This window comes from Filicampus tigris, chromosome 22 (genome assembly GCF_054856515.1).
Source record: "Filicampus tigris isolate MCC_2025a chromosome 22, RoL_Ftig_1.0, whole genome shotgun sequence".
Classification (NCBI taxonomy): Eukaryota; Metazoa; Chordata; class Actinopteri; order Syngnathiformes; family Syngnathidae; genus Filicampus; species Filicampus tigris.
In genome coordinates, this window is record NC_141238.1 from 8,231,280 (window position 1) to 8,258,967 (window position 27,688).

General features: G+C 45.4%; 4 protein-coding genes and 1 long non-coding RNA gene across 10 annotated transcripts; 3 read left to right on the top strand and 2 right to left on the bottom strand.

Moving 5' to 3' along the window:
- On the bottom strand, positions 1 to 20,866 carry ntn4 (netrin 4). 3 transcript variants are annotated; one of them, XM_086022201.1, is made up of 12 exons: positions 20,625 to 20,866; positions 18,928 to 19,044; positions 15,843 to 15,943; positions 14,350 to 14,903; positions 11,038 to 11,325; positions 7,311 to 7,437; positions 6,219 to 6,404; positions 3,385 to 3,598; positions 3,117 to 3,205; positions 2,804 to 2,872; positions 1,346 to 1,513; positions 1 to 836 (listed from the first exon to the last, which is right to left on the bottom strand). In XM_086022201.1, the coding sequence occupies exons 3-12, from the start codon at positions 15,886 to 15,888 to the stop codon at positions 697 to 699; spliced, it is 1,881 nt and encodes a 626-aa protein (XP_085878327.1). In that variant the 5' UTR covers positions 15,889 to 15,943; positions 18,928 to 19,044; positions 20,625 to 20,866; the 3' UTR covers positions 1 to 696. The 3 variants fall into 3 exon arrangements, with proteins under 3 accessions (XP_085878327.1, XP_085878326.1, XP_085878328.1); XM_086022200.1 differs by lacking the exons at positions 18,928 to 19,044; positions 20,625 to 20,866 and having other exon boundaries at positions 15,843 to 16,264; XM_086022202.1 differs by lacking the exons at positions 15,843 to 15,943; positions 18,928 to 19,044; positions 20,625 to 20,866 and adding an exon at positions 15,010 to 15,226.
- LOC147126806 (uncharacterized) lies at positions 14,124 to 16,385 on the top strand. Of its 2 annotated transcripts, XR_015084709.1 has the most exons (3): positions 15,317 to 15,429; positions 15,809 to 15,932; positions 16,022 to 16,385. It is a non-coding gene; the product is annotated as an uncharacterized LOC147126806 (long non-coding RNA). The 2 variants fall into 2 exon arrangements; XR_015084710.1 differs by lacking the exon at positions 15,317 to 15,429 and adding an exon at positions 14,124 to 14,559 and having other exon boundaries at positions 15,809 to 16,385.
- Positions 18,355 to 19,353, top strand: snrpf (small nuclear ribonucleoprotein polypeptide F). The gene is made up of 4 exons (XM_086022212.1): positions 18,355 to 18,506; positions 18,758 to 18,883; positions 18,964 to 19,028; positions 19,138 to 19,353. The coding sequence occupies exons 1-4, from the start codon at positions 18,504 to 18,506 to the stop codon at positions 19,202 to 19,204; spliced, it is 261 nt and encodes an 86-aa protein (XP_085878338.1). The 5' UTR covers positions 18,355 to 18,503; the 3' UTR covers positions 19,205 to 19,353.
- Positions 20,653 to 24,707, top strand: amdhd1 (amidohydrolase domain containing 1). 2 transcript variants are annotated; one of them, XM_086022206.1, is made up of 10 exons: positions 20,653 to 20,926; positions 21,429 to 21,535; positions 21,614 to 21,678; positions 21,739 to 22,016; positions 22,320 to 22,545; positions 22,602 to 22,726; positions 23,546 to 23,639; positions 23,710 to 23,870; positions 24,046 to 24,192; positions 24,290 to 24,707. In XM_086022206.1, the coding sequence occupies exons 1-9, from the start codon at positions 20,784 to 20,786 to the stop codon at positions 24,149 to 24,151; spliced, it is 1,305 nt and encodes a 434-aa protein (XP_085878332.1). In that variant the 5' UTR covers positions 20,653 to 20,783; the 3' UTR covers positions 24,152 to 24,192; positions 24,290 to 24,707. The 2 variants fall into 2 exon arrangements, with proteins under 2 accessions (XP_085878332.1, XP_085878331.1); XM_086022205.1 differs by lacking the exon at positions 24,290 to 24,707 and having other exon boundaries at positions 20,654 to 20,926; positions 24,046 to 24,232.
- On the bottom strand, positions 24,594 to 27,392 carry LOC147126809 (tetraspanin-9). 2 transcript variants are annotated; one of them, XM_086022208.1, is made up of 9 exons: positions 27,198 to 27,392; positions 26,692 to 26,728; positions 26,525 to 26,604; positions 26,252 to 26,443; positions 25,510 to 25,584; positions 25,343 to 25,444; positions 25,122 to 25,253; positions 24,910 to 24,993; positions 24,594 to 24,836 (listed from the first exon to the last, which is right to left on the bottom strand). In XM_086022208.1, exons 3-9 carry the CDS (start codon positions 26,585 to 26,587, stop codon positions 24,765 to 24,767), a joined length of 720 nt encoding a protein of 239 aa, XP_085878334.1. In that variant the 5' UTR covers positions 26,588 to 26,604; positions 26,692 to 26,728; positions 27,198 to 27,392; the 3' UTR covers positions 24,594 to 24,764. The 2 variants fall into 2 exon arrangements, with proteins under 2 accessions (XP_085878334.1, XP_085878335.1); XM_086022209.1 differs by having other exon boundaries at positions 26,525 to 26,617.
- Between the last annotated feature and the right edge of the window lie 296 nt (positions 27,393 to 27,688).

A 27,688-nucleotide genomic window follows, 5' to 3' on the forward strand; every position in this document is an offset into this window, starting at 1 on the left:
TCATGGTGCGTTGATAATTGTATTATCATTGCATTGAAAAAGCCCTCGGGGATGGCAAACAGCGCGCGTGTCGTGGTGATACGATGCTACAAAAACCGTACAAGCAAAAACTATCATAAAGCTGAAACATTGCTGTCACATGACAATAATAATATTTAAATCGATATACAAATAACACTGTACAAAGAGCACATGGAAGGAAGGAAGGATGAGTTGTAATAGAACTGAAGATGAAAAAAAAAAAAAAAGAGCTGGACTGGGACTGTGCTCGTGCTTAAACCTCCTCATTCGATTCTCCTCAACACGTGTGCGCGCACACACGCTTCGACGTACACACACTCAGGCTAATACATTCACGTTTGGGGGCAATTGGCTGCCATTTCGCACCCGGACCGGCGAGGACCGAACCACCTGCCGTGGCTCGTATGGCTTGTTCTCTCTCTCACTGCGAGTGTGTGTGAGTTTTGCGCGTGTGTGCGTGTCCACTGTGTGTGTACGTGCATCTTTGTGCGTCCATATTCCATTCCAGTCCATCTCGCTGGTTAAAGTGCGCAGAGAGCTTTTTTTTTTTTTTTCTTTTTTTTTTTCCCCCACCATCGTCAATCCGGGTAACGAGGCCAAAATGATAATCCGAGTTGAATAATCCAGGCGCGGAGGCCGTCTCCGGGAAATAGTCTCACCCGTGCGTGTGCGGGTCTACCAGTTGCAGTCCTTCTTGAGCAGCGCCAGCACTTTGCGGCCCAAGCTGGCCGTCCAGGGCTTGACGAAGCTTTTCATGTTGACCAGCAGGTGGCCCCGCTTCCTGTCGGCGTGGCCCGCCACCAGGTACTCCACACCTGAGCAACGTCACAAACAGCGGAGTCACACGAAAGAAAATGTTCCTTCCCTAGCTACGCTTTGATTTTTTTTTTTTTTTTTTTCACAATGATTTACAGCTAATTGTTTTGTTTACAAAATTTGAAACCCACATTTCACATCACTAATCCTGTTTTGAGTTTTTGACACCCTCATTTGAAAGCCTACTTTGAAGACCTAACCCTTATTTAAAATCTCAAACCAGACTTGAAACCCTAATCCTGTCTAAAAAGCCTCGCTGGAAACCCTAAACACTAATTTTGCTTTTAATTCTGTGAAGCACATTGAGTTGGCTCAAATTGAAACCCGAACTTAACCCTTGTTTGATAATTGTGTATTTATTATCTTAAAGCGAGTCATAATTAATGATCAGCTAATCAAAAGTAGAACGCGGCCACGCTTGGAAAAACGAGCACGATAAGGACGTCGGCCAAGTCAACAGCGCTTCTCCTCATCTCACCTCGGACTGGAGGGAAAAGTGAAAACTGACCTGGGTTGAGGATGGGGCAGGTGCAGCCCCTCGCCGTCCACGACTCGGGGTAGAGCGTGACGCGGCCCCGCTGGAGCTTCACCTTCTGACTCAGCACCTTCTGGACCTTCACCTCCACCTCGGCATGCGAGCCCTTGTCGTGGGCCGACAGCACCTTCACCTTCAGAACTGAAACCAACAGGCGCGTGCGCGCATTTTTTAGGGCAGGTGCTCAAGCCACCCATCGTCAAAATATCCATTTTTAATAGTGCTGTCAAACGATTAAAATGTTTTAACTAATTAATCGCAAAACAAATTCCATAATTAATCGCAATTAATTATATTTTTCAACTACATTTTTTTTTACAAACCTTGATATTCACTTGAGTGAAATCTTGGAGTTAATGTGGGAAAAAAATTGAAAGTATATTTTGAAAGTATATTAGCTTTCTTAGATTCTTGAATACGACTCTTTCAACTGTCGAATGTTGAAATCACCATTATTCAAACGATCATTTAATTTTGGGTACAAAGCAAGAAAATGTTCAAACTAGTGCTGTCAAGCGATTACATTTTTTTAACTAGTTAATCGCAAAATTTTCCATAATTGATCGCAATTAATCGCATTTTTCAACGACTATTTTTTGGGGGGAAGCTTGGAACCGATATTTACTTGCGTAAAACCATGGAATTGTGGAAAAAAAATCAAAGTATGTTCCGATTCAAAGACTGCTCTAATAGCTTTCTTTGATCCTTAAATACAACTCTTTCCTGTAAAATACAAAAAGTCGAACAACAAAAGACGTCCAACTAATATGGTATTTGAATTTGGCTTTGCAAAGTGGGCAAATTATTTTGGATTTCTCCAATGAGCCGTCGAACAACTTTTTAAAATAAAACTACGTAAAAGTCCGTCTTCGCGACAGTGAGCAGAAGTTAATTAAACTGAGTTAACTGAGTTAAAAAATGTTAACGCGTTATAAAATGTAAATTAATCTCCATAGTTAATGCTTTAACACGCATTCTGTTTTTGCGCGTGGGCCGGTAGCCACGTCATCTTTTCAACAGCGCTATTGTGGTTAATTTTGCACCAAACCTTATCAGGGAATGCACAAACATTCCTACCGGTCTGTTTTGAGTCGCCCAACTACATGGGAGCCAAAAGGAAGATGACGAGGAGGGAGGGAGGGAGGGAAGGCTGGGGGCAAGCATGGGCATAGCTGTACAATTCCCCCGAGGGCTCAAAAAATACCCATCAGATATGAAAACACTTTAGGTGGAATTGACGACAGAGTGTAATTTTTCACCCTTTTACATATTGACGAATGACGACAAAGATGGGGCTGCAGAAATTAGGGCACTCTTTTTCATCCGGGGCAAAAGCGCGCCACCTAGTGGCTACGTCCGCACGTGCCTGGAAAGCGCCGCCGCCACCAAGCTGGCGCTCAACTCGCGCGCCGTGTGCGCAGAATGGCTTACCGTAGGCGTAGTTGGTGGTGCAGAAGAGTTTACTGTTGGTCAGCGGCTGCTCTTTGCACTCGCACTTCTCTGCGGGGGGCAATCACAGCATCCATTAATGTGCGTGCGTGCGTGTGTGTGTGTGTCCGCTGAGGAATGTGCCTATGAAAGCTACCGGTGGGGTCCGAGTCATGGAACACACACACACACACACAAATCGTTGTTCTGTGTTCGATTTTCATAAGCGGACAGTCAACGCTTGGCCACTGGACGGCGGAGAAACGGGAATAACACACACACACACACACACACACACACACACTCACGAACACACCTGAGTAGTGGAGGGCAGAGAAGAGCTCGTCCACTCTGAAGATCCTGACAGGCTCGCTGGAGTTTCCCTCCAAGTTGTACAAGTCCGACCTGCAGCACAACACAGCAATTTATTTGCAGATTCAGCGCCAATCAAAAGTATTGGGACGTTCAGAAATTGATTTACTAAAGAAGGCCTTCTCAAACATTTGACGACGAACGTTATGACTCTCTAGTTTGAGAAACGCTGGTCCAGAGGATGTGTCCGGATAATTTTATGCGTGACTCACCCGAGCACGCAGTCGCCCGTGAAAGGGTCGCAGTCCCCGGCGCAGTCGCACGGCCGACAGCCGTACTCGTGGAAGCCCCAGTATCCCACCATGCACCTGTCGCAGTGGGCGCCGCCCACGCCGGGCTTACAGATGCAGTCGCCGTTGGCCGGGTCGCACAGCGCGTCGCTGGCGGCGTGCACGGCCATGGAGCCCAAAGGGTGACAGTTGCATGCTGGAAGGAGCCAGGAGGGGAGGTCAACTTCAGCGAAGATTAGCTACGTAGGGTTAAGTTTATTTGTTCCAGTCTTTGTAGGCAACGTTAGCTACGTAGCTTCAGTTTTTTTTTTAAAGCAACGTTAGCCACACATTTACTCTTTTATTGGTCGACGTAAGCAACGTTAGTCATCTTTGAGCAAGGTTAGCCAGATAGGAAATGTTTCTGAGCAAAATTAGCCACATATTTACTCTTTTGTTGGTTTACATAAGCAACGTTAGCCATGTAGCTTCAGTTTTTGAGTCATCTTTGAGCAAAGTTAGCCAGGTAGAAAATGCTTCCGAGCAAAATTAGCCACATATTTACTCTTTTGTTGGTTTACATAAGCAACGTTAGCCATGTAGCTTCAGTTTTTGAGTAATCTTTGAGCAAAATTAGCCAGATAGCAAATTTTTCCTAGCAAAATTAGCCACATATTTACTTTTATTGGTCTAGGTAAGCAATGTTAGCCATATAGCTTCAGTTTTTGAGTAATCTTTGAGCAAGGTTAGCCAGATAGCAAACGCTTCCTAGCAAAATTAGCCTCATATTTACTCTTTTATTGGTCTACTTGAGCAACGTTAGCTATGTAGCTTCAGTTTTTGAGTCATCTTTGAGCAAGGTTAGCCAGATAGGAAATGTTTCCTAGCAAAATTAGCCACACATTTACTCTTTTATTGGTTTACGTAAGCAACGTTAGCCATGTAGCTTCAGTTTTTCAGCTTATGTTTCTCAGTCGATGGCGTAGTAACTTCAAACTTTTTCCAACCTACGTGAGCAATGTTAGCCACGTAGCGTCAACTACCCTGTTTTCAATTTTTAAGATAAGTGAGCCTTCCTTTTCCCCGTTTTATACGACCATCATTAGCCAGTTAGCTTCAGTGTGTGAGTAATCCTTGAGCAAAATTAGCCAAATAGCTTACATTTCTGATCAAAATCTGCCAACTAAATTTGAACATCTTTGTATTTTGAACCCACATGAATTTTTCTTTGTTTTTATGTCTATTAATCTAGGCGGTGTCATCCCGACGAAGGCAGACAGACTTATCACACACCCAAGCGTGAGAAGATAAACTACTCCCGTGGCAGACAACACCAATAAAATCATAAAGATATCACGTTCGGGGCCTTTACGAGCACATTTATGTGCATTTTTACGTGCTTATCTAGCGTGTTAATGTTCAACAAAGATTACAGTCAGCTCCATGTGATACCGGAAACGTGCATGTTAATGTTTTTGAATATCACACTATTGACAATCTGAAAGTGATGGGAAGCAGTGCGGTACAAATACTTGGTTGCTGTCCTTAAGTAGCTCGCCCTCCTGCTGTGTACTAGCTTGTGTGGCGCATGACAAGATTGTTTTCTTTACGCCGACCCCCCCCCCCCCGCCCCCCCCCCCGCCCCCGCCGACTCTGGTATGATCAAAATGTTCCTCGCCAAGGAGGGAAATTCCTCCATTGTCGGCGCGAGAGGAGAGGATTTCACAACCTTGATCGTTTTGATCCTCAGTCACACGCAGCCCCTCTTGGACGTTCCATTAGGTACACCTGGTGTGCACTCCTGCTCATATTTTGACCGTCTCTCGATTCAAAAACGCGGTTCCATTTTTGCCATGCATACTATTCGTGTAGGCATTTAAAAAAGCTGGAATTATACTTTATATTGAAGTGTTATCCATGTTTTTAAAATAAAAAAATGAAAAAACACCTCCATAGATATAAGGTCTGGGACGATACAAGTTTGTTCCAATACGATACGGGTTGCGATCCGATATATAGTGCGATACTTAAATATTATAAAAACATATATATATAAAAAATGAGGCGTGTGTTTCCAAAATTTTAACTTAAGGGCCATTTGACATTTATTCAAGTGTCACGATTGAAAAGTGCATAAACTGTTCCAGTAACTGTTCCTGATACACAAGAGTGGAATAAATAAAACTGCATTCACAAAGCTCAACTTTAAGGACCTCAAATGTTCCGAAAGTATTGACACTTCAAAGTATCGATAACTGGTATCGGTATGAAAAGCATCACGATACATCGCGATACACTATTTTTTCCCAGCCCTAATAAATATATATATTTTTTAAAAGGAACATGATAAAATATGATCAGATATCCTCATAAGGCCCTTTGGTTACCATGGTTACAATTAAAATCAGCAGCAAATTGATTGCGGGTAAACACGGCGTGTTTTGGGATGGTCTGGTGCATTTTGACAGTTGTTTTGGACACACACACACACTGCAGCATACCTGCAAGGCTAGCTCACAACGGGGTCACATCTGACAGATAATCGCTGGCGAGAATGTAGCCAGCGCCGCGTGTTTATAGATGACTATCTGGTGTTTACTCAAGACTTGTCTCATCGGCGGAGGCCCGGCAGCACGCCGCTCGGCCCACGCGCACGCAAGGAACGCGCAAACACACGCATGCGAGGTGGGGACCGGTCTGGAATGATTACCCTGCCGCCGTGATTTAGAAAGCACCCAAAAAGCCAAGATGGCCTCCGGCGCAAATTCCGCCGGGAATGAGGAAGAGCGTTGGCGGCGCGTGTGTGTGCGTGCTTTTCCCGCACGCGTGTGTCTTACGCTTGCAAGAGTCGGGGGCCGCGTGCGGCCGCCGGGGGTCCCGGTAGAAGCCGGCCCTGCAGTTCTGACACTGCCGCCCCTCGGTGTGGTGCAGGCAGTCGCACACGCCGCCGCTGCGCTGGCCCGAGTCCCGCCACGCCGTCCAATCGAAATGGCAGCTGTGAGCGTGGCCGTTACACTTGCACTCTGGCGGAGAGGGAGAGAAAGGTGAGTGGGTGGGCCGCATGCAAGGAAGCAGTCATAACAAGATTGCAAATAATCCTTGGTATCTATAGCTACAGTTACTATTTACATTAGCCGGCTAATTAACAAGCAGCGTCGCCAGGCAACTGCATATCAAAACACCCGAGCCTCACACATGTACCATACCAATATGGCCGCCCAACACACAAATTTGAAGCAATTTAATGTCAGGGCGAGCAGTATATTGCAAAATAGACTCATCGGGCCGTCAATTAATTCCACATGAACAAAAATCCAAAATAGAATGTGTGTAAAATTATGTTTATATAGAAAATGATCCTTTAAATGTGTGCGTTTGACGGCCATATTGGAGTGGTACAAGTGTGAGGCTCAGATTAGCATTTGTTGTCCGGTCTGGAGTAGTTATTAAAGCGGAAGTCAACCCAAACATATTTTTTTCAAGAATATGTTCCCAGCAGGAACACTAGCTGAAAGACGACATTCTGATTAATTTTGCGTTTGTGGAATATAAATTAAGCAGCAAAATGTACTCGGTTTTAGCCACCTCTGGGGGCGGCCATTTTTTCTTCTGTCGACTGAAAATGACATCACGACTGCTCACAACGACTAATCGCGGCTGACCTGTTTTCTAAAAGTGAGCCGTGATTGGTCGTTGTGAGCAGTCGTGATGTCATTTTCAGTCGACAGAAGACAAAATGGCCGCCCCAAGAGATGGCTAAAAACGAGTGGATTAACACTTATTCCACAAACGCAATATTTATCAGAATGCCCTGTTTCAACTAGTGGGCTTGCATACAAGATATAATAAGTCGGCTTCGGCTTTAAATTCTTGTCCGGACATTCAACACTGCTGGGCGGCCATGTTGGTAAGGTCGCATCCCCACTCACTGCGACACTCGTGCGGCGCCCCCGTCAGGCCGTCGGCGGGCTGCCACGGTCGGTCGTTGTAGAGCGCGGCGCAGCGCTCGCAGTGGTCGCCGGCCGTGTTGTGTCGGCACACACACTTCCCATGGACCTGCCGCACATCGGACGAGGGAGGGCTTCATTAGCGACAGATTCGAGGGGACCAAAAAAGACGTCGGTTTGACGGCGAGGCCCGTTTTTTCCCCACGTGAGACGTCACAACCCCGCCGAGTCGTCCTCCCTAACCCGATCTTCCTTCTTCACCTCTGACAACTTTTGACCCTTCCGGAATATCCTCCCACTCCATCTCTTTCTCTGGCCTATTACCTCCGCTGAAATTAGTGAATGGAGATTGATTGTTTGGCTTCATCGCTGGGAAACAATAAAAAAAAAAAAAAAAGGGGGGCTCGCGTCTGAAAAGCCCGCGTGTGCGCGCGTGCGCGCGCCCGCATGAGAAGAGTGCAAGTATGCAGCACCGAGAGCACAATAACAATCTCCTTGTCATTCCTGAGAGCTGGAATGCCATGTATGCTGGATAATGATTGAATGGGGGGGAGGGGTGGGGGTGGGGGGCTCAAGGCATCTGAGGAAGCTCTTTATTTGTTTGCGCTACACCGTGCTACTGCTATGTGGGACACACACGGTTATACAACATGATACATGCCAACAAAAAGTATGTTTTCTGAACTCCAACATGGTTTCCCACGGTGTGTGTGTGTGCGTGTGACGTGTCGCCAACTTGAGCCCAACACGTGACGGGCCCGATGTGTCCTCTCGCTGAACTGACCTCGGATCAGCCCGCCACATACACACACGCACTGGGAAAGGATTCTTGCATCACATGTGTGCGGACCCGAATGTGTATTATCGTCTGGTAAATTTGAAAAATTACTTAAAACAAGCAAAAATTGGCAAGTATGTGAGATGAGAACAATCGATGAAAAAATAAAATATATAGATATTTTTTTTATTAAATCGAGAAAAAAAAAAAAAAAAAAAAAAAAAAAAAAAAAATCGAGGAAAAAAAATAAATCGAGAAAAATCAAGCTGTTGCGGTGAAACCACATCCTGCTCACTTGTCAAACAACAACCTTACGACCTGTAAAAAAAAAAAAAATGGACGGTGACAATAAGGCACTCTAATGCGATAATGCGAAGCCCTGGTCCGCATGCTGGTTGTCAAATCGGATGTAAAAAAAACAAAAAAAACCCAATAATTATAATAATCAATAACACATCTTCCTGGTGCTTTTCTCACTGGAATGTGCGTGCACTCATGGCCGACAATGAGGTGCTCTAAAGCCTCCAATCCAAATGGAAAATACATTTTCAGGATGGTGGCACAGATGCAAGATGCATCGCTGATGTGAACAAAGACGCTTATGTTTTTATAAATTGTGGGAGGGTCGAGTTGACTAGAAGTGCATCACGATGCTTAACTCTTTAACTGCCAGATATTTTCAACCCCCCTTTTATCCTAGCGTTTGAAAAAATATATAAATAAATTCCTGGGATTGATTGGCTGGACTGTGAAAAGACGAATAAAAACGTTTTTGGCACGGAATGAGTTTAAAAAAAAAATCTGGAAAACTGAAATAGTGAAAAACTACAACTGAGTACTACATAGTCTTTGCACATTTTCCGCAACTATCTTCAAAAATGTATTTTGTCTTTCCAAGAAAATCTCTCCATTTTCTTTACAGGGTCAAGGTTACATAATTCATCTGAGTGGATTAGGCACCCAAAAATGAGCAGATCAGCATTTTCAAGAGTGAGCGGAAACAAGCAGCAACAAGATTATTCAAGTGGACCAATTAGTCCGGCCACTGTGTGTGCGTGTGTGTGTGTGTGTGTTTCCCCCCATGTGTGTGTGTGTGTGTGTGCTCCTATGGCTGTCCAGGGACGTCATTATGACCATGTGTATGAGTGTTAGCTTTGTGGCTAACTAACAGACAGTGTAATCACTCTGAACAGGAGTTCCCTTCATCCAAACATTCACACACACACTGTCTGGACTCTAATGACTCCACTTCCACACACGCACGCACACACTTGGCCAAACCAAAACACATTCTGCCCACCCCCCCTATTGCGCAGCACACTTTTGTTAGGTTACTAGCTTCTTTTTGAAAAAAAAAAAAAAAAAACAATTCAAAGCGTGGACGTGCTCTCCAAAACACAGCCACAGGATATTACACTGCGTTACATTCATTTCCTGGGACTTAGCCATGAGCGATACTGGCTTAGCATTTAAGCTAACCCGCTGTCTTCAACTTTTATTGAGCCTTGAAAAAACAGGTGTCAAATTCATATATTAAAAGATGTATCATAGTTTAAGTACGAATATATTATTTTTTGTCATTAAATCCAAAAAAAGGGTTTGACACGCCCCCTTTCTGGGTTGCGCCTCTCCTCATAAGCCGTCTTGTAGGGCTTTAGCGCCAGCGCCGCTTATGTAACCGTGTTTGTCCAAAAGCTGTCCAGGTGCCGCTCGCTCGCTTAGCTCTCTCTCTCTCTCGCTCGCTCGCCCGCCCGCCCCGGAGACGCTTGAGAGAGGATTTACTGTTCAAACCTGCGCCGCCGCGCAAATATTTGCAGGCAATATAGCACACTAAGACCGGCGTCGGAATCTGGCCTTTCAATATGGCAACAGCCGAGCAATAAAAGAGAAAATGATCGGTGTTATTGTTTTGGGTTTAATATGCTCGGCAAAGCGCCAGAGGATTGTCAGGCACTCGCAAAAAGGAAATCAAGTCAGCTACCAAATTAACCACAGCACGCCTTCTTGTGGTACCAACTATACTTGTACCTGGATCACTTTTTGGCACCTTCTGTTGTTCTACCAGGGGTACAAATACGTGTCTCATTTTACCGCTTTTTGGGCACCCTCCTGGATGAGAAATGTACTGGATCACTTTTTGGCACCTTGATGTTTGTGTTCCCCGATGGAACCCCAAAAAACAAATCTCCACTGTAATAATTTCAGTGGTCTATATTGGAACACTTTTTGGCACTCCCCCTTGGACTAATATCCACTTTCAAAGGTACCAACGATCCCCTACACGGCCTTCAAAAGCATCTCTCCAACACACTTAGCGCTTTTTTTTTTTTTTTTTTTTTAAGAACTACTGCCAACTGTAAAAGTCAACAAACGGCAAAGCAAACACGAGCCGCTTGGCACGGCGTAAAAAGTCCCGAGTGAAAAGAGGAAACGGATCAACGTGTTTGTTTCCCGCCGCTGATTGCAAAAGGAGATGGATGTGTGTGTGTGATTATCGGAGTGGGCGGGGCCGAAAGCAAGCACAAAAGGTGACTGGCAACCCCATCGTCAATCATACTCTCATAACACCAACACCCCCCCCCCCCCCGCCCCCCTTCTCCGGCTACCATTATTATCATCAAGACGAGTGGCAACACAAAGCGGCTGCACGTATCATTAAGGCCGCTAATGGCGTGTTTGCGTGTTAGCTTCCTGAACAAACATAGCCGCCGCCGCGCGTCCGTTTGACAGTAACGACGAAAGCAAAACCATTACGAGCGCAAATGTCAAAACAGCTACCGGTACTTGATTGTAGCAACGCCAGAATGACTTTCAAGAATCGGAATGTCACTCAGTCAAGCAAATACCGCCGCTAGCTAGGGACAAAAAAGCTAATAAAAAAAAACAAAAAAAGACTTTGTTTCAAAATTCTAAACCGTCTCGTTAGCTTACCACATGGTTGGTACGGTCCCGGATGGGTTGGTACCCCGGCGCGGGGACGCACTGCTCGGCGTGCCCGTTGCAGAAGCAGCTGCCTTTAACGATCAGGTCATAGATGGCGAAGTGGCGGGTGGGCGGAGCTTGGCCCGGCGCGGCGGCGGCGGCGGCGTCTTTGGCCTGGCACGGACACGGCTGCCGTTTGAGCAACCGGATGCGGACGTTGGTAACCCGCAGCTGCTGCTGGCCCTCCAGGCCGAACGGGTCCAGAGACTCCCACTTGGGGAGGGTGCGGTAGATCACCTTGGGGAGGGGGGAGGGGGGGGGGAATAATTGAAAAGAAAAAGCAGTGATTAGACTGCAGAATTTGACTAGAGGCTTTCTGTGAGGGTCAACTTCAGACAAACCTTTTGACATTTTTCTCTTGGCGTACAAACGACAACTGGCAGCCATCTTTGTCATATCAATTATTGGGGTACCAAAATAAAAGATGTACAATATCGCTTTCAGCACCTTGAGGGGTCTCATTTGTCATTTTTGGCGCTCGAAACGTTGCATCCCGTCGTCGTGGCAACGAGGCCAGGACATCTTTTAAAATGGAAGATCCCCTTTATGGTTCCCGTCGCCATAGCGACGGCTGCCGCTGGTAACCAACGCCCCGAGGAAAGTGTGTGTTTGCAGTGTCGCTTCATCAAAGTGTGTGTGTGTGTGTCTGTGTGTGTGCGTGCCTCGCCCTGATTGGTCAACCTGGCGGGCACCAAAAGTGTGATGGGAGGAGAGCTATTAATTTCCTGCTTGTTGCAAAAAGGTGGCGGGGTCGTGGCATTGTGGGGGTGCACGGGGAGGGGGGGGGGGGGGTCCATTGGGGGTGTCGGTCTGCGGGAGAGCACGGAGAGCCCGGCCAGTCAAAGACGGGGGACAGAGACGCGGTCGCACATAACTCAGGGCGCCACAAAAGGACCGAGACAGCGCGGCCATTCCACACGCACACACACGCACACACACACACACACACTTGCACAAAACGTCCTGTTCAGGTTTTTACTACTCCTCATACATACAATTGATTTTTTTGGAGAGGTACCAAAACAACACGTCTTGTATCACTTTTTGGCAGGTACCAAACCAACTAATTGGTACAGCGCCACTTTTTGGCAGCCAACTATTCTGAGCCTACTAAAACGACCAAACTGGACTCTGCCACTTTTCGCACCCTTCCGTCGTCCTATTGTTTAAATTGCATCCGCGTGTGTACGTCTAACCTAAATAGAACCTTTGCACCGTGTTAGCATATTAATGATTAGCGCTCAGGGTGAGAAAGGCTCTAAACGTTTGGGTGAGCGGGATCCATATTTGACTTTTTATGAGGGCTGAGTGAGCGAGCAGGTTCACTGCGGGCCACTCGTAATCTTCCTCGCCCGAGTTCCGGCCTGCGAAAAAAGCAAGTCTGGCTTTGAGGCGTCTAATTCCATCAAAGCACACTGGACTGTAACCTGGTAAACAGGCACAATGGGCATTGATGGAAGGGGTGGTGGGGGGGTGGGGGGGTGCGTCTGGCTCATAACATCCATCGGGGCAACAGCGGCCACTTCCTTCCCAGCAGACATTTCGCTGACTTCAAGTGTTTATATGGAAGTATGTCGGCCTTCCGCTCGGCGTTTCGCAACACTCGCATTCTTCAAGTGTAAATAATACATGCGCGCGGAACGCAGATGAAAACCCCGCTCGCCTGCTCGCGGCGGATGAACTCACCGCCCCTCGCCATCCATCACAGCTCGCGTCTTTATCAGATCCCCCGCTCACATGCTTTGATGCCCGCCGCAGGCCGTCCCCATCGTATTACGTTACAATAACTCGATATTCCTAACCCTGCTATTGTCTATGGAATTTAATAGCCCCAAAATCAAATTACGCCAACTGTAAATGGTGGTCCCGGGTTATTTTGGCACCCTTCAAAATGCTTGCTAACAAAGCAGAATTGTGCCCAAAGGTGGTACGGTGCTAATTTAAATGAGGTCCAACATATGGATAGGAGCCTGTCAGGATTTAGGAAGGGCATTGATAAAAACCTCTTAATAGTCTATGTACTTCAATAGTCATTATACAGTAGCTGTATAATTGATGCCAATTGCAGAGGTGCCAAAAGTGGTTGTAATTTATTTTGCCGCATTTAAAATGATACCAAACAAAGCCGGAGGGTGTCCAACGCTGGTATGAAACCGATTTCAAAAACTCATGCTCTGTTAACAATATGCCTTTAAGACTTAAGTGGGGGCAAGAATAAAAACGACCTTATTGTCTATGGAGTTCAATAACTCCAAATTCTTACCCGACTGTATCGTATCCAAGTCAACAAGCCGTTATCGGTTATTTTTGATGACTTCAACATGGTTGGCAACTAAGCAGAAGGTTGCCTAAAGGTCAAACGATAGCGGTTTCAATAGCTCACGGCATATTGGTAACACGCCTGCCAGACTTAAAGGGGTGCATGGGTAAAAATCCCTTTATTGCCTATGGATTGAAGTAAAGATTAAAGAAGAATAAACAGGGATGGATCCACATTACATATGCACACGCGCGCACAGACTGCTTGCATTAAACATCAATGGCGTGCGGGGTGCTCTCATGCTGCGTCAAAGGCACGCCTGTTAAACACTCACTCATGCACACACACACAATTCCGTGCACATGTGTCTGTGGCATGTCGCCTCAGCATCTGCATGAATTTATTCCACTACGACTGGCAATCAATGATTTATTGCAAGCTGGCGATGATGTCACCATAATTTGACCCCAATGTGAGCTGTCGAGGTATTTTTTTGGTACCCTCAAAATGGTAACAAAGCAGATGGATGCTTTTTTTTTTTTTTGTATTATGCATCCTACGGAGTACCAAAATAATAAATCTGGACTTGTGCCACCATTTGACACTCTTATGTTGGTGTCTCAACTATTACAGAGGGAATCTAGGGTTGACCCATTTTTGAGGGGCACCAAAATATGACAGGTACCACTTTTGGCATCTTTGTGTTAAGGTAACAAACCAGCAAATAAGTCATGGAGCACTTTTTGGCACCCATGCGTTGGTGCTCCAACCATTTTGTACTGTATCAAAATCCATTCTGAAGGTTAGCAAAATAATGTTAGCAGTCAAGCAGGAGTCCAAAATGTTATTTTGGTTCCCTTCAACACCACCTTGGTGTCATTGTGTGTCTATTATTAATTACCAATTGCTGCATCTAGGAGCCTGTTATTAGCATGCTACCCTGGCATTAGCACGGCTAGCATGTTAGCGTTGGCCACGCCACGTGACGTTTGGCGCCTCACCTCCCCTCGGGTGCACGGGTACGCCCCGGAGTACTTGGCCGTGCAGGTGGCTCCGTCCCGCCCCGACGCGGCCGCCTTGCCCCCCTGGATCCCGAAGGCGGCGCTGCAATTACGGGCGTAGTACTGCAGCATGTGCCAGGTGCGCCCGAAATCCTGCGAGCGCTCCAGCGTCATGGCGGCGGGCCTCGGCGAGCGGAAGACGGCAATGAGGTGCGTGAAGTAGAACTCGGCCTCCAGGTCCAGCTGCACCGTCTCCGACTCGGCGCCCTCGGCCGACTGCCACCAGGTGTCGGGGTGGCGGAAGGACGAGTCGGACATGGCGCCCGCCAAGTGGGACAGGTGGGGCAGGGCGGCGTTGCACTTGCCGCACTTGGCGGCGCCGCACGCCAGGCCCGGCTCGGCGTAGGCGCAGTACGGCTCGGTGCCGTTATTGCCGCACGCGCTCTGCGTCAGGACGCGGCGGCCCAGCGCCAGGTTGCCCATGCGGGGGTTGCAGGCGCGGCTCTCGCATCGCGGGGCCACGCCCGCGCGCGACAATGCCTCCGGCGGGGCGCCTGGGGAACCAAACAAGAAAAAGAAACCCTTTAAATCAAACCACCTTTAAACCCTGAGTGAGGCCGAGCTGGATCGGAAGCGTTACGCAAACGGGATAATGTGCACCTGCCGGCCTCCCGCCGTGACGCCGATCAAGTTTGGCAGCTCGGCCGGGCCCGAGCGGCGTTCGGACGCCTTCCGGACACTCCGCTAACAACGCCTAGGGGCCGGCCCCGGCCCATTTATTGCCTATGTGCGTCAGATGCTCAACACGTTCAACATGAGTGTCGGCCGGCCTGTCGTGTCAAGGGCCATGTTTTGCGTTAAACAGGAGCTGCTGGTGGATTACGTAACTGTCTGCAGGTGGGGAGAGGTCACCCGAGGAACACATTGTGCTCATCACCGGGGGGGGGGCAAATTAACACTTGTAGCGCAGCTTTTTACACACCAGACTCCAATCGAAATATCATGAATTTAACAACAATGACACTCCAACATATTTGACGTGATTGCGGCCATTCATGGGATTAAGATTGAGAATATGAGGTTGGTGATGTGACTGTTATAGAAAAATAAAAGTTCAACACTAGCCATAAGCGGGACAGCGTGTTAAATGTACATCAAAGCTTCTCTGATGTTGTAATATAACAAATAGTCAATATTCAAAGAGAGTTTTGCATTCGCCAGGGATGTCATGTTATGATACCAGACTTCATTCCAAATCGCAGGAAATTAACAACAGTGAAAAGGCCAAAATATTAACTGTTATCATGTGCATTAATGGGATTGCCATTAAAATATTAGGTTGCTGCCATTATTGTCACAGCAGAACAAAAGTGAAACCGTGACTACAAGTGAAACTGCGCGTTGGAACTGTTTCGTAACTCTTTTCGTGCTCAGTGATTCAAAACGACTACTTTTTCAGTGGACTTCTGTATAGAAATGCCAAAACTACTGACCTGCACCTGACAACACCGCCACGCTCAGCAGCAGCAGCAGCAGCATGTCGGCTCAACTCAACAATCCACGAAGACCCGCACGGAGGGCAGGTGGAGATGTTCTATGAGCGAAAAAAAAAAACAAAACAAAAAAAAACGGCGCGGGTTCAAATCCGGTGCTGCCTGTGTCTGTCACTCAGCTGAGGCGAAGGTGCGCGGCGGAGGAGGAGGAGGAGGATGAGGAAGACAGCGGCGGGAGGAGGAAGCATGATCCCGTGAGGAAGCGCGCCGAGCAGGAGGAGGAGGAGGAGGAAGACGAGTGAAAGTCCAGCTCGTGTGCAGCCGCTCCGGAACCTGCCGCGTCTTTCATTTCCACGCGCAGCGCTTCTTCGCCCTGCCAGTCGAACTGAGGGCACACACGCGCACGCACCCGCGCGCGCACACAGCGAGGAAGTCGGCTCCTCCTCCTCCACTCTTGCGCTTCACTTAAAGGAACATCCCCGAATGGGATGGAGCTCCTCGCGCATACAGAGCAGCTCAAGTGGTGTAATAAAGATATTTTTTCCCAAATGACAATAGTTTATTGGATGTTTTAAAGTAGTTGTTTGCATATTCACTTGTTTTTTTTTTTGTTAAACACTTTAGTCTAACATAAACATAGTGCTTTGGCACCATCTTGTGGCATCCTGGTGTCAAGGAGCTAAATTGAAGTAAGTTGAGGAGCTTCATTGGTCAAGCTTTGCCGCCATCTTGAGGCGCCGAAAGCCAAACTGGACACTTCATTAGGTACACCTGCACGATTTAGATTGCCGTAGTTTTGACTTTATTGACGTGCCGAGAGGTGTTCTGGATATTCTGGTGACCTTTTTGAGCCCTCAGTATGCAAGGTGAACTACGAGAATAACGATAAAAATATGCCAATGAAAATTAAGCACTTTTATCATCATGAAGGCATTTTCCCCAATTTGATTTCATGAGATTTGTGTACCTAATGAAGTGTCCGGCGAGTGGGAGCTATGAAAGAGGGGAAATGGCGCCATCTGGTGGCTTTTTCATGGCACATAATGTGAGAATTTCTCTCTCTGTTTGAGATTTGCTCTGTTTCTCTGCTGCAAAATTAGACCACGACCTCCATTTTGCGCATCTGACCCACCTGTTGCGCCGCTGACGTCAATCATTTTTTGGGAGGGCGCGGGGGTGTTGACGCGATCATCTCCAAAGTCGGGTTAATACTTTGCGCAAACAGAGCGACAAGAGCCGTCAGCACGCCGCGGTCATCACGCCCTAAGTGACACGGCTGCTGATGGACATGCCGCTTATTAACGAGTCAAAAGGTGATGTAAGAGCAGCAGTATTCCAAATATGCGCCAACAACTGCTGGGAGTTTGTTCTGCGAGAGAAAAGCACGCCCTTTGGCGGGCAAAAAAAGATCAGGTTTAAACTTGCCACATGGTTCGGCAACGCTTGGGTGCGTAAAACCGAGGTACGCTTTCAGACAATTTAGCGCCCGGAGAGAAAGAGCTCCCCAGACATAAAGTCACGGCGACCCAGATATGACAATCATTTCTCTTCTTGCTCCATTTCCTACGCCGGGGTCAAGTGGATGTCAAGTATTTCTTACAGAATGTGTTTTATATAGCATACACATTCACAAAAATAAAAAAAACAGCATTTTGGTGACTTTTTGAACAATGATATTGGAATGATCAAAAAAATTGAAAATCATCCAAAACTGATGTGGGCTTTGAATGAATATATTCATGACATAGCTGGAATGGAGAGTGCAAGTGGTGGTATGCATGGTGAGCAATGAGTAAAGATAGGGAGTCTAACCAATGGGTGTTGTTTTTAATAAACACAGCACAATAAATTTGCATTTGCGCTGTGGAAAGAGGGCAGTCTGGAGGGAGGAACTAGGAGCATTAAAAAAAAAAAAAAAAAGTGTTACGGCATAAAAATTGGTTAAGAGTGCCCAAACAGCGCATTTTATATTGTTGATGTAAATATTGAAAATATTAATTTATAAGGGTTGACATGAGTGCAGGAAAGGATGTGTCCGGGCAGGATAAGTATAACAATACATTGTTTGCAAAACTAGACGTATGGCTAGGATGACTGTGAACAATCGATAATCTTGGTTAAGAACACTGATGGGCCTGTAACTGGAGCATTTCTTTTCATTTTTTCCCTCATTCGGAATCACCGATATTTTTTAGTTATTAAATTACGGAGACAATTTGACATGTTTTTAAATATCACTACAGCATAATTGCTTTTAACTTATTGTTGCAATAACAATAAAGAAATGCTTGCTAAAAAAAAAAAGTTCTGCCTCAAGCAACTAAGCTACTATAATATTAGGCTAACAATAGTTTAAGCCTTCTTTTTTCCTACCGTACCTACAAATAACGTGATCTATCTGTCCGATTTAAATATCCAATGAGGATAAATGATATCAAAGCACTGATAAAACGCTTTCAAATCAATTTGTTTTAGTAAAGAGGGATTTGCTGTAATGTGCCCCTCCCGCCAATAGATGGCGGTATGAAAACATACCACGACTTCACGGAGGTCAATCCTTAGTTCTTCCGGTTAGGCGGGCAGCGCGTGAGTGCGCTATTGTGACGACAAGCTAGCGACGAAACTCCAAACTAACGCGTTACATACTTGCAACAAGTCAAAATGGTGAGTCTGCTTTATTTAATCCGCCCTCTTGTATGAGATTAAGTTTTGTTCTCTCCGCGGTTTTGTTCCCGGCGTTTTCTCGCCGGTTAGCAGTTAGCCGCGTTAGCTCCTTCGCAGTGTATTCCAATGGAATGAATGAAGCGCCTCGCATCCACTCCTGCTAGCGTTTAAATAGATTCAGTCAGACTTCTTATAGTACGGGATGAAACAGGAAGGCTTTATGAAATACCCCTTTGTTGTTGCCTTTTTAGAGTTTACCACTGAACCCCAAGCCCTTCCTGAACGGGCTGACAGGCAAACCGGTGATGGTGAAGCTCAAGTGGGGCATGGAGTACAAAGGCTACCTGGTCTCCGTGGACGGCTACATGAACATGCAGGTGAGCGGGACGAACACTTCACGTGATTAAATGTGAACGTTTACCTTATCGTGAGCGTTGTGTGACATGTTTGTGGGCAGCTGGCGAACACGGAAGAGTACGTGGACGGAGCGCTTGCGGGTCATCTCGGGGAAGTCCTCATCAGGTAATCCCAATTGAATCTGGATTCAAAGCAAGTGTAAATGAATCAGGAACACTGCCCAAGACGCTTTTGTGCAAGTGGTAAAAAATAAAAAAAAAATCTTCTCCTGCAGGTGCAACAATGTTCTGTACATCCGAGGTGTGGAAGAAGAAGAGGAAGACGGAGAAATGAGAGAGTGATGCCAACAAGGACGGAGTGCGTGTGGTTTATAGTCAAAGTGTGCTTGTGTTTTCACCATGTGAATCTAAATGAATGCTTGATTCCTTTTTTTGTACTGTTTGAGACCAACTTTTTTTGTTGTTGCAACAATAAAAAAAACATAATAGTGCTCTTTGTTATGAAACTGGACACCTCTGTTTATTCGATAAATGCATGTATTACATCCAGGTTTTGATTATTATTGGGAATAATAAGGGAAAAAGACGGGTGATCGTTCTCTGGATGTGAAGGCAGTTCAACAGGACAAGAATAAATGCAAACAGAAAAATTTGACAAGTATATATCTAAAAGATAAAGATGAGCAAAATCGATACAATACACCAAACAAACATGTGCATTGTATTAAGTAGAATTACTGCACTTTATTTAAACTGTTCTTTGACTTTACACGTGCATATTTATTGCACTTTATTAGATTACATATTTTAATTATTGCACCTGTTAGACTAAAGTCACTTTAGTGTGGAGTACATATTGATTTTTACTATACAGAATGGTAACAGGGCTGCTTATTATATTAATCATTTTGTTAACTGAAATTAGCATGTCGTCACTGTCCCGTGAAAAACACTTATATCCCAATTTTAAAAACTTTAAATTTTCACTTTAATACGATGTCTGTAACGCGGAAACACGATTCATCTAAAAGTAAGAAAAAAAAAATGGAGATAAGTAATTTTCACGTGAGAGCGACAATGTATTTTTTGGTCCAAAACAAGAAAATGTTTAAACGTAAAAAATATAAAGACAAATGTAAGTTCCTTTTGGACTAAACAAAATTTCTAAAATAAAAAGGTGCAAATGTACAGTATTTAATTCAAGTATGATTTCCTTGTGTAAACAGTGAATTGGATAGAAATGACGATTAATCGTTGACGATTGTCAATTTTGTAATTGTGGCGTGTAATAATCTTACATTTTTATAATTGCGCAGCCCTAGTAATTAAGTATTGCATTTTAGCCAATTATGCTTCTTTATTGCAATTCCTCTGACTTAGTCTAATTTAAATGTGCTTATTAAATGCACTTCCTATGTCTAGCTTTATTTTTTTGCAGTTTATTTGACTTGATTTACATATTGATTTACTGCACTTTAGGTTGATTATTTCTTAGTAGTAGTAGTTAATTAGTAAATTTATTGAACATGTTGATAAAAAAAATTACAAACAGAAGCGCATTGCGTTCCGTAATCAACTTTGGAAAATAAATCCTTAACCCAACAATGCATTTTTTTTTTTTTTTTTAAGTTTTCGAGTCCAACCCACCACAAGCCTCTTTAGTTTAACCGTTTCTGTCTCAAAATCTATTTGAGTGCTTATTCATGAATGTTACATTTAATGTAAGGAGTAGACAAGACTTACATGTTGACTGCAGGCTTACCTGTTTTTCCTTTTTGGAACTTTGGAGCCCCGCCCCTTGTGCACTTCAGCCTCTGCTGCTCAAATATTTGTTAAAGAACAACGGGAAAAAAAAAAGAATAGAAAAGCCAGGCTGCTCCTTGAAGCGTAAAGCTCGCACACATCCAGACAAAGAGACAACATGTCGACAGCTGCTTTCAAATTACTGGTGAAAAACGCACAGCAGGTGCTTGTGATTTGTAACAAGGGCGAGAAATACCTGACAAAAGTCAACGGCGAAATCGACATTCACCTCATCGAAAATGCAAGCGTCGTCATCGGCAGGTTAGTAAAAAAAAAAAAAAAAAATCAAGCTACAAAATAATTGACACAATTCCCGTTAAAGCAACACTGGAATTTTGCTGAGGGGGATTTTTGCTGCGGTTGATTGGGATCCATCACATTTCAACAGCGCCCCCAGAGGCTAATGCTGGTCACTGCACCACAACACATGCTGAATTAAAAATTGTATTTCTTTTTTTCCTAATTCATTATCACCATTGGAATTGATAATTTTAATTGAATTATTTTTCAACATTTAGATGAATTCAAAGTTATTGTGATTTTTATTGCCTCTAATACATATTTCTAATAGTTAGTGGTTGATTTCAATTTATTTTTGGGTTACTTTTTGAATTTATAAATTTTGTATTTTAATTCATTATTATCAGCATGGGATTTTTATTACTTTTCATTTGTCATCTTATGTCCCTGTAGGCTTTAGAAATGCATTTGTATTGACATGATATTATCAATTGCGAATGATGCCTGTTTTTGTGCTGGCCAGCGACGGTCTAATTAAAGCGGTCGGTCCCGCCGACGTGATCGGGTCCGAGTATTCACACGCTTCCTTCGATCGCGTGATCGACGCCACGGGGAAGTGCGTCCTGCCTGGTGAGTGTCGGCCATCTCCGCTCACCTTGTCGAGTGTTTAAAAAAAAAATCTTTCGATGATGATGATGATGATGGCAGGCTTGGTCGACGCTCACACTCACCCCATTTGGGCCGGCGACCGCGTGCACGAGTTTGCCATGAAGGTAAGCCGGCGCATCGCCGCGACGACGCTTTCGCACATACTGACGCCGTTTCCCGCGCAGCTGGCGGGCGCCACCTACATGGACGTGCACCGCGCGGGGGGCGGCATCCACTTCACGGTGGAGCGCACGCGGGCGGCCGCCGCCCGGGACCTCCTGGCCTCGCTGAGCGGCAGGCTGGAGCGGATGCGGCGGGCCGGCACCACCTTGGCGGAGGTCAAAAGCGGCTACGGCCTGGAGCTGGCCACCGAGTTGAAGATGTTGGAGGTGATGGAGGAGGCCCGCCGCACCCTACCCGTCAACATCTCCTCCACGTACTGCGGCGCCCATGCCGTGCCCAAGTATGCCACACTTCAACTTTTTCCTCCATAGACTCTGCGGGTTCACTTTTTTTTCACCATTGTTTTTCACCTAAATATTTCTGGAGTGATTCTGAAACTCATATGTACTTACTTCCATGCCCTGTGGTGCTCCGGCGCCCACGCTGTGGCCAAGTATGTCACATTTCAACTTTTTCCTCCATAGACTCTGCGGGCTCACTTTTTTTTTCCACCATTGTTTTTCACCTAAATATTTCTGGAGTGATTCTGAAACTCATATGTACTTACTTCCATGCCCTGTGGTGCTCCGCCGCGCATCGCAAGAGGGAAGACAGTGGAAGAAGCCACCGCGGACATCCTGCAGGTTCAACTTCCCGCGTTGAAGGAGCGCATGGCGGCCGGGACGCTGCGGGTGGACAACATCGACGTCTTCTGCGAGGAGGGCGTCTTCGATGTGCCCTCGACACGTGCCATCTTGCAGGCGGGCAAGGACATGGGCCTCAACGCCAACTTCCACGGAGACGAGCTGCACCCCATGAACGCCGCCCAGGTAGGCGTCCGTTTCGCGGCCGGCGCAAAGCGTCTTTTTTAACGTCCCGTCTACAGCTGGGGGCCGAGCTGGGAGCGTTGGCCGTCAGCCACCTGGAGGAGGTGACGGACCAGGGCATCGCCGCCATGGCCCGGGCGAAGACGGCGGCCATCTTGCTGCCGACCACGGCTTACATTCTCAGGTTACACACACACACATTCCTAGGATGGGAAGAAACTGGACAGATGTATCCCCATATCGATCAATAATTGCCATTGGTGTGTGAATATTACAACGGAGCGATACACAATTAGGGTAGCAACTAACGATTATTTTAAACCGATGATCATTTTTTCCACTGATTCAATAAATCAGATTAAAAAAATAAATAATAATTAAAAACCAGGATATTATTACAGAAATTGACAGGGAAGAAAATGTCGCCATGAAAATGTTGATCGTTGTTTTCCAAAGTAAAAGCAGATTTTTGCAAACTTCTTATTTTGATTCAACACAAAGATGATCACGCTTGCTTTCATGGAGGACTAAAATAATTGGACAATATTTATTTACTGTTGAGAATCTGAAATTCCGAGGATTTGGACAATTTGAAGTTCAAAAATGTCTTGAAACGATTATCAAAATAGCTGTCGATTAATTTCATAATCGATTAGATGTTGCACCATCACAATATCAACACTGGATGGTAGGAGTATTGATACTGGAGTGTATATATATATATATATATATTAAAAAAAAAAAAAAAAAACATCACCGCATCAATATTAATTCTCATCATATAACCAAACAAAATATCCGATGACAATACGATGACGTCACAATGATGAAATTTAATGTTAGCGTGTGTTTACTGTACCTCAAAGGACCACAAAGCGATATTTGACGATATCAAAATATTCCATCCCGGATACAATATATCGCCATATTGATTTTTGATGCCTTTGTATTGACTCTCTCCATGTCCTAAAAATTCCCATGGCGCTAACCGGCGCGCGGCCAGGCTAGCTCAACCGCGGGCGCGAGCCATGTTGGACGCGGGCGTGATCGTGGCCCTGGGCAGTGACTTCAACCCCAACGCGTACTGTTGCTCCATGGTGAGTCGTGCGCCGCGCATGCTCCAAGCGCCATTGCCAATTTCCCCGCCTTTCCCTCCCCCGCCCGAAGCCGCTCGTCATGCACCTGGCCTGCGTCAACATGAGGATGTCCATGCCCGAGGCCTTGGCGGCGGCCACCATCAACGCCGCCTACGCCCTCGGACGTTCGCACACGCACGGCTCGTTGGAGGCGGGAAAACACGGCGACCTGCTGGTCATCGATGCACCGCGGTAAATAGCGACAATATATATTTCTTTTCATGGAAATAACCTCAAGTATTGGTGTTTTTTTTGGGGGGAGGGTCTTCCGTAATACCCTAAAGTGCCACAAGATGGCGTAGGGGATTACTGTACTGTTAATCATCATGAAAAAAAAAAAGAACGGGATTTTTGGGTTTGTTTACAGGTGGGAGCATCTCATCTACCAGCTGGGCGGACATCAGGAGCTCATCCGCTACGTGGTTGTCAAGGGCGACGTCGTCTACGACAACGACAAGACGCTGGCCTTGTGAAGACGAGTGCCGGAATAAAAACAAATGATTCGGTGTATCTTGTGAGTTCCGTTGACGATAAACGCCTTGAGAGACGAGTGACCCCGACTAACATGTTTGTGGAGATACGATTATGAGCTAATAATAATATTACTGCAGTTTGCTGACCAGCTATGACCTTCAACACCAAGGCACGCACACCGGAAGGAGCAGCACAATGTCCACTGAGCTGAAGCAAAAAATGTAGCAAAAACTATTTGTCATTGCTGTATGTTTTAAACTCATTCACTGCCAGATATTCAGATTTCAGACCCTTTTTTACCCTTACGTTTGGAAAAATGTGAAAAAAAATATAAATAAATGGTTACCTGTGAAAAGACGGGTAAATCCGTCATTGGCAGTGAATGAGTTAATCACAGAATGCATATATGAAGGCATCACTCCACTTGTATGTAGAACAAAAAACTGGAACAACTGTGTGCTTTTATTGAACATGTCAGGACACTTAACACTTGTAACAAATATTTTGCGGTATTAAAAGTGATTACTCATAGTAATAAACGAATGTGTAACAGCATATGCTAAAAATATCGAGGTGTGTATATACCGCATACTGTATGTCGAAAGTACCGGGTTAGGCTTCGTATTTCTTCCCGGCGCGGTGAATCTGCTGGTACAAGGTCATGGAGAAGGCCATGCCGAGGAGCTGAAAGCGACACGGGCGATTAAAAACGTGCCGCCGCGCCACAAAATGGCGGCCGGCCAAGTTTGTCGCCCACCTGAATGACCAACACACACATGGCGATGGTGCCCAGCAGGTGCTTGTTGTCGTCCAGCCACTCCTCCACCTTTTCGTAGCAGCCCTTGAAACAAACGCAAAATGGAAGCCACGCTACAATATGGCTAACGGCTAACTGGAAGTTTAAAATATGGCAAAATTGACATTGCATGATAACAAGGAAACATTTTCTTTCGAAAATCAATAACATACCCGCGTCCAGAAGGCGTTGGAAGCGTTGCGTCCGCATCCCGAATGGACGAGCTGACAGCAGCTGTCGGGGACGGCGTTGACCTGTAGCGCCGCGTGCCAGTCGCTGAAACTCGTCACGCCGCAGCAGCGCCACTGCGCACGCATCATCGAGACGTCACAGTGAGCCGCTTTTTTTTTTTTTTTTTTCTGGGGGGGGGGGGGGCTCACACATTACGTCTTACCTCCCCCTGGATGGCGTTCCACGCGTCCCTCAGGCCGGCGTTGTTGTCCGTGTTGTACAGGACCAGCCCGTCCTTCAGATCCCGTCGGGCGTTTTCCCTCACCTACGGCAAGTTGACGGACGGATGAATCAGGCAGTTATGCGGAGTGGATACGAGAGGCGTCCTACCTTGTCGGTGTAGACGAAGAAGAGGATGAGGAGGATGAGCTCGGCCAGCAGGATGATCAACAGGACAATGAAAAACTGAGGGGGACAAAGTGCATACTTTTTTAGTAACTTTGCAGCTGTGGCAACAAGAGGAATAATTAGAGTAATAATATTTGCAAGATTTGTAACCCAATTTTTCACGTCAGTTAAAAGAGCAAAATTAGGGCATAAGTCATGAAATCAAAAAGAAAAGTCATAACAATTAAAAAAAAAAAAAACAATAGTTTGAAATTTTATGTACTAAATGTAACAATAATCGCATAAAAAATATAAGATTGTAAAAAAAAGAAGTATAAATTAATTTTAAAAAATATGAAAAAAAAAAAAAAAATCTGTCATACCATAAATAGTTTTGTTGTTTTTCTTTTCTTCAAGTAACGCTGAATAAAAGGCAACGATGCCCGCTGGCTAATTTGAGTAATAATATAATATTTGCAAGATTTGTAGCCCACCAATATTAACAATTGAAAAAAATAATAATAATTATACAATAGTTTGAAATTTTATGAACTAAATGTAACAATAATAGCATAAAAAATATAAGATTGTAAAAAAAAAAAAAAAAAAAAAAAAAAAAGGGAAGTATAAGTTAATTTAAAAAAATTATGGAAAAAAATACATAGCCTGTCATGCTATAAATGTTTTGTTAACGCTGGATAAAAGGCAACGATGCCCGCTGGCTAGCAGCTCGCAGCTGACTCACACTAAGCAGGAGGCACTTGTTCTCCTTAATGGCGCCCAGGCATCCCAGGAAGCCTGTCACCATGACGACGGTGCCCAGCGTGACGATGAGGTTGGCGGCCGACAGCGACGGGAAGGACGGCGACAGCGTGGCGAAGTTGCCCTGCGACACCGACAGCCACACGCCCACGCCCAGCAGGCCGCACCCGCCCAGCTGCAACAAAGACAGACGCGGGTCACTCACTTCCTGTCACGTGCGGGACGGGGTTCGATTCCCAGCGAGTCGTGCCATTACCCAAAAAAGCAGGTTGAAGAGGAAGAGCATGTACTTGACGCAGCAGACGCAGCCGCGAGCCATCTTGCAGATCGCTGGACCTGGAGGAGGACACTTTTAAAAATAATCATTTACTCTCTGTTGAAGTACTGTATATTTTTTAGATTAGAACATCACAACAAACTTACCGCTTGAATACGATGACAGGGGAGAAACTAGAACGATCTGGAAAACATCAACATTGACACTTAAGTGATACTTCACATTCTGGATTCATTTAAAATACACTTATAATTAACGGCAGACGTATTATACTTGTCTTTCCCTATTTCGTGGCCTAATAATGAAGCCATCTTAAGGCTCAATTCTATAATAATAGCGTTAAGTGTAATACTATCATTATCCTAACCTATAATTAACTTCATTCACCGTCAACTCCTAACAAACTCTTGCCAAGTGACGTCACTGGAGTAAACTTCAAATGAGGCTTTAACAAAGTTTACGCTTAAAAAAACCCCCGCAAATTCAAAACCCATGCTACGTTTGAATTAAACTCCCACAACTACAACGCTTATAAGACGGGAAAGACAAATAATAGTTTTGAGCCCACTTTGGAGGGCTTTCTCGAAGGCCATGACCGCTTTTTGTGCCAGGAAAAAAAAATCACAACAAGCGTAGAGGGACTATTTCTTACCGCCCTATGCACTGAAGCTCGTCATTCCGCAGATTACTTGCCAGTCGTCATCTTTCACATGCTGCTTCTGCGGGAAAAGTTAATTTAAAACAAAAAACGAAGGCTCGGATTCGATAGAGAGCCTGTCAAACTTTAAACCACGACCGAAGCACTTCCACAGTACGAGGGGGAGGTTCTATGTGCGGAAGGCGGAGCCTCCGCACGGCGGAGGAAGAAACCGCACAAGGTCCCGTTTTGTGCGCATGACCGAAAATCACTGATAAATGTTTGTATAAATCACATTTGACGCGTTTAAGTACATCAACGAGAAAATAAGTCGGTTATGTTTATTTGCGTGACTTTATTTAAAAAAATCGCTCACATAATTCAAAAGGAAAATCGAAGTTATGACCGTTATAATTTGTACTTCCTGTGTGAATCGTTAACTCTTGTGTGTAAATACCGCCACTCCAAAACGGCGGCCAAGTAAGGTACTGCAGCTGCGTGACAAA

Coding starts and splice junctions, on each gene's coding strand:
- ntn4 (XM_086022201.1), bottom strand. CDS start 15,888: ATGCTGCTGCTGCTGCTGCTGAGCGTGGCGGTGTTGTCAGGTGCAG. Junction 3,599..6,218: donor GGCCCCCGACTCTTGCAAGC/GTAAGACACACG, acceptor GGCTCCTTCCAG/CATGCAACTGTCACCCTTTG. Junction 1,514..2,803: donor CACCACCAACTACGCCTACG/GTAAGCCATTCT, acceptor TGTTGGTTTCAG/TTCTGAAGGTGAAGGTGCTG.
- snrpf (XM_086022212.1), top strand. Junction 18,884..18,963: donor ACGGCTACATGAACATGCAG/GTGAGCGGGACG, acceptor GTTTGTGGGCAG/CTGGCGAACACGGAAGAGTA. Junction 19,029..19,137: donor CTCGGGGAAGTCCTCATCAG/GTAATCCCAATT, acceptor CTTCTCCTGCAG/GTGCAACAATGTTCTGTACA.
- amdhd1 (XM_086022206.1), top strand. CDS start 20,784: ATGTCGACAGCTGCTTTCAAATTACTGGTGAAAAACGCACAGCAGGTG. Junction 22,546..22,601: donor ACCCCATGAACGCCGCCCAG/GTAGGCGTCCGT, acceptor TCCCGTCTACAG/CTGGGGGCCGAGCTGGGAGC. Junction 23,871..24,045: donor CTGGTCATCGATGCACCGCG/GTAAATAGCGAC, acceptor GTTTGTTTACAG/GTGGGAGCATCTCATCTACC.
- LOC147126809 (XM_086022208.1), bottom strand. CDS start 26,587: ATGGCTCGCGGCTGCGTCTGCTGCGTCAAGTACATGCTCTTCCTCTTC. Junction 26,444..26,524: donor TCTTCAACCTGCTTTTTTGG/GTAATGGCACGA, acceptor TCTTTGTTGCAG/CTGGGCGGGTGCGGCCTGCT. Junction 25,445..25,509: donor TCTTCGTCTACACCGACAAG/GTAGGACGCCTC, acceptor AACTTGCCGTAG/GTGAGGGAAAACGCCCGACG.